Source organism: Lactuca sativa, chromosome 7 (genome assembly GCF_002870075.4).
Source record: "Lactuca sativa cultivar Salinas chromosome 7, Lsat_Salinas_v11, whole genome shotgun sequence".
Lineage (NCBI taxonomy): Eukaryota > Viridiplantae > Streptophyta > Magnoliopsida > Asterales > Asteraceae > Lactuca > Lactuca sativa.
The window spans coordinates 14,160,476-14,171,010 of record NC_056629.2 but is presented as its reverse complement, the minus strand read 5'-3'; the positions used below and the strand labels follow the sequence as shown (position 1 = coordinate 14,171,010).

The following is a 10,535-nucleotide window of genomic DNA, read 5'->3' as shown; positions in this document are numbered from 1 at the left end:
AGTATGCAGAATGGCATATAACAATCCTTGATGACCCAGACAATAGCAGAGAACCGACCCGAAATATAACTTGTTCAAACCCAATCAAAACTCCAAAGTAATACAAATTCTCGATATCCACTTTAAAGAAGCAGATATTACATACCCGCAAAACATCTGAAGGAATCCTGACCTCCTCCTCCTGAGTTACCCCAACCATCCAAGAACTCCAATGTAACACCCCGACTCCCATGTATAAATTTTAAAGCTTTATATTCATAATCATAGACCTACTCGACGATTTGGCTGCGCCAACTCATCATGTAGAAACTGATCCGGCTGCGTGGTTTATGGAACCTACTCAACGAGTTGGAGGACCCCAACTCGGCGAGTAGAGGTTGTGCATGAAAACCCTGATTTTTAGGGTTTGCACCCTATTTAAAGGACCTTAAGTCCTTTCCCTTAGCCACCCTTGCCACTTTTCGTGGCTAGAAGCAAACCCTAATCGATCTAACCCTATTTTGAATGTGTGTGAGGCTAGAAGTGTGTGTTTGGTGCATTTCTTGAAGAGGCTTGAAGATTTAGAGGCTTGGAACGAGAAGAAGCTTGTAGATCCAGTATCTACATCGTGTTGGCATCCAGTTGAAGGTAAAAAGTCTTTACCTTGGCTTTCCATTTCTTAGATCTCTTTTTATGTTAGTATATGGGCATTTTTGGTGCAAAAGGGGGTCATTCTAGGGTTTGAACTTGTCATGAGAACGTGGTCTCAGATCTAGACTCCTTTAGGCCCTCGTGAACATAAAGTTCTCGACTTTCTCTAGCCCTAGCCCTAGCCCTTTTCCATGACCTAAACCTCTTCCTAAGGCTATTTTTGAGTGTTTTAGCTTCTTGAAGCCTTGCATGCACGTAAAGTTAGCAACTTTACATGATAACTACTCCCTAGGAGCCTAGATCTACAGTTTGGAGCCTTGGTTTCGCTTAAAAGCGTCTAAATGAGAAAAGGGCAGAAGGAACTCGACGAGTTGCATAGCCAACTCGACGAGTTGGATAAGGGTTTCCCGCTTTCTGGATTCTACATGAACTCAGCGAGTTAATGAGATGACTCGACAAGTTGGTTAGGGTTTTTCCCGATATTCTGGATAATGCATGGACTCGACGAGTTACTTGGTAACTCAGCGAGTTGACTAGAGTTTTTGCGACGTTCTGAGTTCTGAAGGAACTCGACGAGTCTGTAAACTGCACTCGATGAGTTGAGTCAACATTAACTGTTGACCTTGACTGTTGACTTTGAATTTGACCAAGGGTTGACCAGTTTGACTTTTAAGGGTATTTTGGTAATTTGGGAATTTATGGAATTGGATCAATGGTGGTTATAGGTGTCGGTGTTTGGATCCGTGTTTCGGGAGTTTGATATTTCAGTTCCGATCGACATTATGAGGTGAGTTTTCCTCACTATACTGACAGGGTCGAAGGCACCAATGTCGGCCCTTCTTTTTGGATTGTTATCATGGTTATTGCATGATGATATGCTTAGTGACCTGTTAGGTCGGTATCCCGGTATATCGGATTATGTTATGATTAGTGATCTGTTAAATCGGTTTGATTGTTTGTACATGCTAGCATTGTTATCTATGTGTTGATTGTATGCTTGGGGGTGGATTGAGGCGGACCTGCTTTGTGTTGTAGGCTAACATACCCAGGTCGGCCCGGATAGACCGCAGGACAAATGGGGCATATCAGTCAGGCCGAAGGCCCAGAGAACGGTCTAGACAGGCTGAAGGCCCGGTAGGGTGGACCAGACATGCTGAAGGTTCTGAGAGTGGGCCAAATAGACTGAAGGCCCGTTGAGGGCGGTCCAGTCATACTGCATACTCTATATGCATGAGGTTTGCTATGATATGGTTATGGTTTGTATGGCATTGGTATTTTGGGGGAACTCACTAAGCTTCGGCCTTACACTTTTGGATTTTGTTTTAGGTACTTCGAATGATCGCGTGAAGGCGAAGGCGTGATCGTGCACCTCCTTGCATTTTTATGATTTGATTTATGGGATCCTCTTATATGAAACTATTTTGAAAACATTTTGTAATAAATAATGGTTTTTGGATGTTCGAAAAAGTTTTAAATTTTTATGAATTTTATGGATGTTACATCCAAATTCCCTATCTTGATCGAACCAAAGACCACCGGGGTCCATTCCAAAATACCGCGGGTAACCTCCGATGAGATAAACTCCCACATTCGCGCATCAATCGACTCAGTATCTACTCCTGAACCGAAATCAGAATCTGAATCCCCATTTCTGAGTGCTCAACACTAAAAAGAAAACAACATGCAAAAGATCTGAATATTCCCAAGAATCTTTATCCCACAGGATTCCTAGATACTCCAAGACTCTCCCCGATTCAAGTATGGATCCTGTGCTTTTAGTAGTACAGGCCCAACACTACCTTCCACACCTATCCATACTTTCCTCAAGAATCCTCTCGGATCCTCTAAGTCACCTTCTCAAATCTATACACCAACACTCGCTAAACGGCACAACAAATCCCATTGAAGCAATCCCTAAGCTTTTCTAGGTTCCCGACCTCACCCTGCCATCATTTGTTGAAGAACTCCTCATAATGCCAATCACCAACCTCATGAATATAATCACATTCAACAAAGCTTAGATAATACTTTGTGTAACAGACTCATCCTTACAACGGTTGGACTGAGACAAGAGCTGGACAATAGGGTCAAATCCATCACTCTGAGATTATTCAACCTTTGTCACATGTGACTTGACATATTCACTTAGTAGTTAACTCCCATCACTTAAGAGTTCCAAAAAGCACAAAGCAAACAACATTCGTGCAGTACACTCCAATCCCACATACTACAACTCATATAAGGAGCTCCCACTCCCGCTACTGACTGTCCACGCATCCAAATCGAACCCAATCTAGCATCCCATACTTCCTAGGCTACCAGACATCACATAACAAGCAAACCTATCACTGGCATGCAAGTCTACAAGCTCATAAAATAGGCAAACAAGGCATCTCTCCAAGTATTCTATCATGCAGAAACTAAGTAGATCCTTAGCCCTAACTAGCATGCGATTCAAAGATTCATAAATCAAATCATAACAGATAACATATATGGGTATTTTGGGAAAACTTACTTGAGCTCGGTTGATTACATGCACCACACCATTTCTTCTTTTAAAAAAATCTCATTCAAAATATATTCCTTTTTTGAAAAACTTTACCAAATCCTCAGTTTGAGTTTAGACACACCCGAGAGTGTGCCCGAATCCCTCAAACCAAGGCTCTGATACCAACCTGTAACGTCCCAAAAATAATGACATAAAATTTTGTTTCTAAATTAATAAATCGTTAATACATATCAATTTCATAAACCATGATTATCAAAGCTTTAGTAAAACATCAACGATTCAGAGTAAATCACAAATTGATGAAACATGTGGTGTGTGCCCTGCAACCATCTCGAGCTCTTCCATTTGGAAATCGGAGTACCTGAACATAAACTAAAACCGTAACAACAAAGCTTAGTGAGTTCCCCAAGATATCACATACCACGCATACATAAATCACATATTGGGCCCCTGCCCTCCATCATGCCTTGCCCGATCTCGAGTCTCACTCGATCTCGGGCCTCCCCCGACATCGAGTTTGGCTCGGCATCGTGCTGCGCTCAGATTACAGATTTGTTATTCTCAGGCCTCGCCTATCACTGAGCCTCGCCCTCCAGACATATACAAAATATCACATAATCATGCTAACACATAAAATGATCATAAACACTAGCATATGTTCAAGTTATCGGGCCTCGACTGTCATCGAGCCTCACCCGATACACACATTACCATATAACCATATAATCATATAGACATATAACCATACTAGCACATGCAATAATCACAAAGACTATAGCACATCATACAGTCATCGGGCCCCGCCCGACATCAAGCTTCGCCTAGTAAGCATAAAATCAGATACTAATAACTAGCATACAATCTACTTATCAAGCCCCGCCTGGTATCGGGCCTTGCCCGATAAGCATACCATCCTACAACACATGCAAGAGTCACACAGACATCTAGCATCCTAACATATAAATCATGGGCCAAATTTGGTGTCTACGACCCACTAAACCCAGTGAAGAGACTCGTCTCGCACTGCTGAAGTCCCGTGGATAAAACTTTGGCTGTTAGCTGACAGATCCCCGAACTGTCAACATCAAAACGACACCCAATTAATAATTGGGTTCCAATGCATAACCATAAATCCACACTTGGGGTACACAAACCATTTTACCCCTTACCTAGATTGGCCCAAGACCAAGGCCCAAACCCACGCCTAAAAGCCAAATAATAAACCAAGGCCCAACTATGGCCCAATTTTCCAAATTGGTCCCAAACCCCTTACATGGGCTTTACCCTAAAGCCCATTCAAATATCCTAGTCCATACACTTACTCCCAGATGGCCCATCAAGAACCCAAACACCTGAGCCTAAAAGAAAAGGCCCAACTCGAGCCCAAACACAATTAGGGTTTTCACATAAAATAACGATTAGGGTTAAGTAAAACACTTAACCCATTAAAGACTTAATCCATCAAGTCCATCACTCTACTAGGTCAATCATATAATGTGGTCATGCATAATTCATAACTCAAATCCAACGGTCCAAAAGACGGGTCTCGACAAGTCCCAACTAAAGTCTCCAAATCTAGGGTTTTCTAAACCCTAACTAGGGTTTCCAACCCAAACACATACCAACTAGGTCCAAGGTTAATTTTTTAGGTTAATTAGAGTTTTAATAGGTCGGACATGACCCACTGCCACCTCGGGCGATGGTGATCGACGGCGGTCTATGACGGCAGGAGGCAGAAACCACCATTTTTTAATGGTGGTAGCTTATAATTTTTAACCCAAACTTTATGAAAGCAACCCGGAACACACAAAACATCCATACAACACATAGATGCACATAACCACCTAATGTGGCGGCTGGTGGTGGTAGAACGGTGGTAGGAGGTGACAACCACCATGGTCGGCCGCCATGGTGGTTCCCTTTCAGTTTCTGGCCAACAAACACACACACGCACACTAAAACTCCCACCATGAAGCTGCGCTTCGCACCTGGAGAAGGACGACGGCCAGAAGAGTGACGAACGGGCAGTGACACAAAATAGTGGCAGCAGTGCCGCTAACGGTCGGCTTTAACGGCAACGACGTAACCCCTTGGTGGTACCTATGGCGAGATCGACGACGAAACAGAAGAAGGTAGGATGCGCGTCCGAGAACGACAGCAACATAGCCACGACGTCGGCCTTCAGCAGTCCTTGGCTTCGTTGGCAGCAACTGCGGTGACATTGGTTGGCGGTTCGCGACTTCAACAGCAGGGGTGGCGGCGCCGGCTGGAAGGGAAGGGAGATAAGGGTGGCGGCTGGAAACTTTCCTAGGGTTAGGGTTTACATGTAGAATGGGAAGAAAGAAAGGAAGGGGACGGGTTTAAGCCCCGTCTCCAAATCAAACTCTAATGTCAAAAATACACTTATGGTCCCTCCTTTCCGAATTATTTTCAACATAAATCTATAAATTACCATTCAACCCCCAGCTTCCAAAATCTTTTCAATTTAAGTCCAAAAGCTACAAAAACAAGTCCAAATGATTTTTCTTTAGCCACGTATGCTCAATTATTCTTTACACCACAAACCCCGAAAGCACACTTTAGACCTCTAAAAACAATTTATAATGTCGATTACACCCTTCTTCACTAAAACTCTTTTATTTAAATTTTATTTTTCGGAATAAAATAATACTTCAATTGGATTTTAGGATTTAGGTGAACAATAACTACATTAGGTGCATTGGAATAAAGTGATGACTAGCAAGAAAGTGGGTGGCCATGGGGCGGGTAGTTTATTCGTTTTCAATCGGGCAGGGACGAGAAGAAACATAACGCCCTTCAAAGACCCCAATTTAGTAGCCATTCAATAATCTGAAAAATATATATTTTTTTTTAGCATTTTTAGATGCAAAGTCAATGCTAACAGTATAAAAATATGTAGTAAGTAATAAGGAATTAAAAAAAAAAAAAAAAAAAAAAAACCTTATGACTAGAATAGTATGAGTTGTTCATTTCCCCATTTTTTCATTTTAAATTTCAAAAATCAACGATAACAACAAATAAGAAAAAATAAATAATAGCACCATATTAAAACCCAAATAAAAATATATGCAAATGAAAAAATACACACCCAATTTATCATTCACTTATGGATAGATTATGAAACGAGAGAAAAGGTAAGGGACTAGCGCAGGTAACATTAAGCGACTTTGGTAATTGCATGCTTAAATAATATATGTTTTTATGTTGGTTTAGAGATTAAAAAAAATAAAAAACAAAGTTTTCCAATTATTAATAGCCTTCTAGTTTCTGCGGTTGCCACCTTGTATTGTACATATAAGAATGATGATGCTATGAGCAAAATGAACAATACCCCCCAACATTTGGAAATTGGCATTTAAATTCCTATACACCCAAACTCTTCAAAATATTGATGTAAAAAAAAAAAAAAAAGACTAGAAATCCACAAGGGTTAGACACAAAGAACATCACTATAAAGTATAAAAGTTTGGTAATTTTTCTACACATCGGGTGGTTTAGGTTGAAGAGGTTCGGGAAGGTTGAACATGGGTGCTACACCGAAAATATCGGCTATTTTATGAACTGCTTCTTTGTATGCGCCGTGTGTTGGGGACACGGAGTTTGGTAGGGCGGGTGAGCAGTCGGGCAGATATTCCTTTTTGTTGGATGTGGGAGTGTATAGCGATAGCACTGCCCGACAAAATATGAACCTGACACACCAAACCTTTTTTACAAAAATATAACCACAAATACTCTTTTTTATTATTTTTATCATATGAGCGCCTAAATCCATAAAATGGTGAAAGTATGTTGTGCTTTTCTAAATAGTCAAAAAAGTACCAAGTATACCGGTTTAGTCACAACACAAAATAGTTAAGTGGTGAAATTGATAAAATAATGAAAGTAGACGTGCTTTAAAATATTTTGCCTTGTATATCTCATTAATTGGTAAGGACTAAGGAGTTACCTTAAAAGCAACCTTCTGAGAAACGGATCATTTAAAATTTGGGCCCACACGGGATGAAGCGAGTCTGGAGATACCGCAAGGTTTAAAGCCAAAGTATCTCCCCAGTGATTTAAAGCCAAAGAAAGAACCCTTTCAGCCTCATTGAGTTTATCCTGAGAATAAAATTTCTATTTTAGCAGCCAACAAGGACAGATTGGTAATTATGTATTTTGTAGAGAGATAGAGAGGGGCATACTGTCTGGATGTCGGGACCCGAAAAGCCAATTAAGATAAGAAAAGCCTGCAGTGGAGCTGTGAGAAAGGTTGTGAATTGACGACTTCCATTTGGGTCACCAATTGAAGAGGCTGGAGATAGGAGCATTGCAACTGCCTCTCCGTTTACTTCTCTTTCCAAACTCTGTCAAAATATGCAAAAACTGAAAGTAATCATTTTGATACGGAACATACATGACTCTGGACATAAGGGTAACATCGTCATTTACTCTTGTTCAGACAATTCATTCTGTCTATATGCGAGATATAGCAATGTACTTTTAGTGATTTGTTTATTATAGCATCCTATTTTCATTTCTTCCTTATTACAGCGTATTATTTTGAAAAATCTACCAATTATATTCATAGCATTATCATTCTAATACAAAACAGGTTTCACTGCTATGATTTGGTAGATTTTTCTAATCGTAATGTCCTAATAACAAAAAAAAAATTTGAAAGCACAATGATCTCATTGGGTAGATATTGACAAGTGACTAGGTGAGACTTCATCCATCCAATTGGAACATTTATCTTCTTAAAGTCTTAAAAGAATATAAACTTACCTTAAAAGCGTTACTTTTCTCACTATCAATAACAAGGAAAAGTGGTCTTCTTGTAAATGGAATCAGGTCACAAGGATATATCACATTTAAACCTGAAATCAACATCATTCTTAATCAAAAAAATGTCTTAAATATTTAATTGCCACCTGATAATCTTCCAATAATTTACATTACAGTACCTCCATTTCCTTTAGAACCAAGATTCACCCCTCTAGAATGGTCTCCAGAGCCATTCATAATCTTTTTCACTGAAGAACTGTTTGTGTTGTCAGAGGGTGGTGAAGTACATGCAGCATCTGAATGCATAACAAACAGGGACTTAATGCTTACAGACATGAACTAATTTACAAAATTTACATAACAAAAAAAGGCAGACTATATGAGATACCTGGAGCAGATATATAGAGTAAGAGAACTCCATCAGGAGGAAGCTCCTCACACACAGTAGCCAAAACCTGTCACCAAGAACACACACAAAACAAATTCACATTTTTAACTTACAATTATTACAACTAATAAATTAATAGTAAAAAGTGAGTTTACTTACTGCTAAAAAATGAGTGATGGATGGACGACACAAGACAGCTTTGCGTGGATTTGGTGGCAATGTAGGATCAGAAATCTCCTGATTGACTGCATGTTGACCACTGGTCAAACTTCCACTTGATTGGTAGAATGAGCCACTTGGTTCCCACTCCAAACATTGAAGCATTCTAAAGTTGTCAAGGGTGAGCTCTGAGAATTTCACCTCGTTTGGATGATAGCTGCAAAGTATCGCGTCTCTCAGTTTTAGGTTTCTTATCACATTGGGGACAGGTGGCAGGCTATTAGGCTCTACATCTAATGTGAGGCTGTATCTCAGAGGCCTTGTATTCATAAAAGCTGTGTCCACTTTGAGAAACTTTGTTATTTCTTGTATCACTAGCTTCCATTCTATAAAGTCGGTGTCCTGAAACAAGATCATATAAAAGTGATATATAAGATGCATGAACATTCCCATGTGAATGCCAAAGTAAGTGCCACATGTATGTAATATGATAAAGATGCCTATGTGGATACCATGTAGGCATGAAAAATGGTTTTACTTGTTATAACAGGTTACAATGAGCAAATGCATACAGATCATCAAATTCAGTGACAAACTCGCCCCTTTTGATACCTAAATGGGCAAAAGGGTAAATTGGTACAACTTTAATGGTAATATATGAAATAAACCCTAAGATTAAATACCTGGAAAGTCCTCTTGCAGTCAGCAACTAGCACTTTCAGCTGACTTACCAACCGATAAACCATCTCTCGTTTGTTCAACATTAAACACACAGTCAAGAATCTTGCAATGAACCTCAACTGTTTGTTGGCAAGATTCACATCCTGTAAGAGTCCATCTTTGAAATACTCCCTAGTCAAGATTGCTTCATAAAAGATATATGACTCTGACAGATAACTGGCTACACTTGTTCTCATATATTGTCCAAAATAAAGTTGCCCTATTCGCGATGCAATATCACCTATTTCCCATCTCTTCAGTCCTGCTTCCACAAGCTTTTGTCGATTGTCTTGTTGAAATTTCCATAACTGTGTATAAACTTTGAATACCTTGTAGAAGTAGGTATCATACCTATTGCAAAACAACTTTATAGTTAAGGAGTATCAAATGTATTGGTGCAAGGTTAACTAACTAGAATATCATATAGCTGTATTAAACAACAGGAATTTGCCATAAGCATACACAACACCTAAATTACATACAAAACCACATTGTGTACCCTAATTGTTCATTTTCATAACTAGAGTTTTATATGTATTACTTCGACTATCATGAAGGTTAGTTGATCGATACCATGGACAGGAGCAAGCGATTAAATCATTCCCTAAGATACATTTTACTAGAATCTGACGTTAAACAAATTAACAGCAACAAGCTCAAATGCAGTAATTGTATAAGTTCTTAACAGTAACATGCTCAAATGCATTTGTATAAGTTTCCAGACATACGATTCACGAAACTAGATTCTGGACATATCGCTAGCTTTATTATAACACTAATACAAACTAAATTACAACAAAGAGAAAGAAATTGACCTGTTGCGTTCGTAATACGGCAAATCCCTAATTTTGGAGAACTTTTTATCGGCTTTAGCTACAAGAGACCAGTAGACTTCACTCACGGGTACATTCAAGTTACTAGTAGTAATATTGCTCTGCGACATTTCTTTTCTTCTAATTCCTACTACTTGTCAACAATTTTGCATCAACATATAGCGCATTGATGCCAATTAGTTGCACGAAAATTGGTTGACGTTCATCATCTGATCATTTTAGGTATGAGAGAGAGAGAGAGAGAGAGAGAGAGAGAGAGAGTGGGCTTATGAAAATGCTGATGAATGGGCTTAACCCCTAGTAACTTCTATTCTTCACAAGTAATTAAATCTGTTTAAACCCTTGTAACTCTTACAATATTAAAGTCCACGTCAGCTTTAATTGATTAGTTTGTTAATATTTTGGGATAATCAGTTTTAGTTAGTTACTCTGTTAATATTTTGGGAAAATCATAAAAATGATTATTATAATTATTATAGGAGATATAGGTCAATGACTTAACTTCATATAC

The 10,535-nt window shown here is 39.3% G+C and overlaps 1 protein-coding gene across 1 annotated transcript; it reads right to left on the bottom strand.

The window, feature by feature from the left end:
* Positions 1-6,386: 6,386 nt before the first annotated feature.
* Positions 6,387-10,308, bottom strand: LOC111906003 (uncharacterized). The gene is made up of 9 exons (XM_023901742.3): positions 10,007-10,308; positions 9,155-9,542; positions 8,472-8,873; positions 8,313-8,379; positions 8,104-8,220; positions 7,925-8,016; positions 7,342-7,503; positions 7,107-7,258; positions 6,387-6,849 (listed from the first exon to the last, which is right to left on the bottom strand). Exons 1-9 carry the CDS (start codon positions 10,132-10,134, stop codon positions 6,639-6,641), a joined length of 1,719 nt encoding a protein of 572 aa, XP_023757510.1. The 5' UTR covers positions 10,135-10,308; the 3' UTR covers positions 6,387-6,638.
* Between the last annotated feature and the right edge of the window lie 227 nt (positions 10,309-10,535).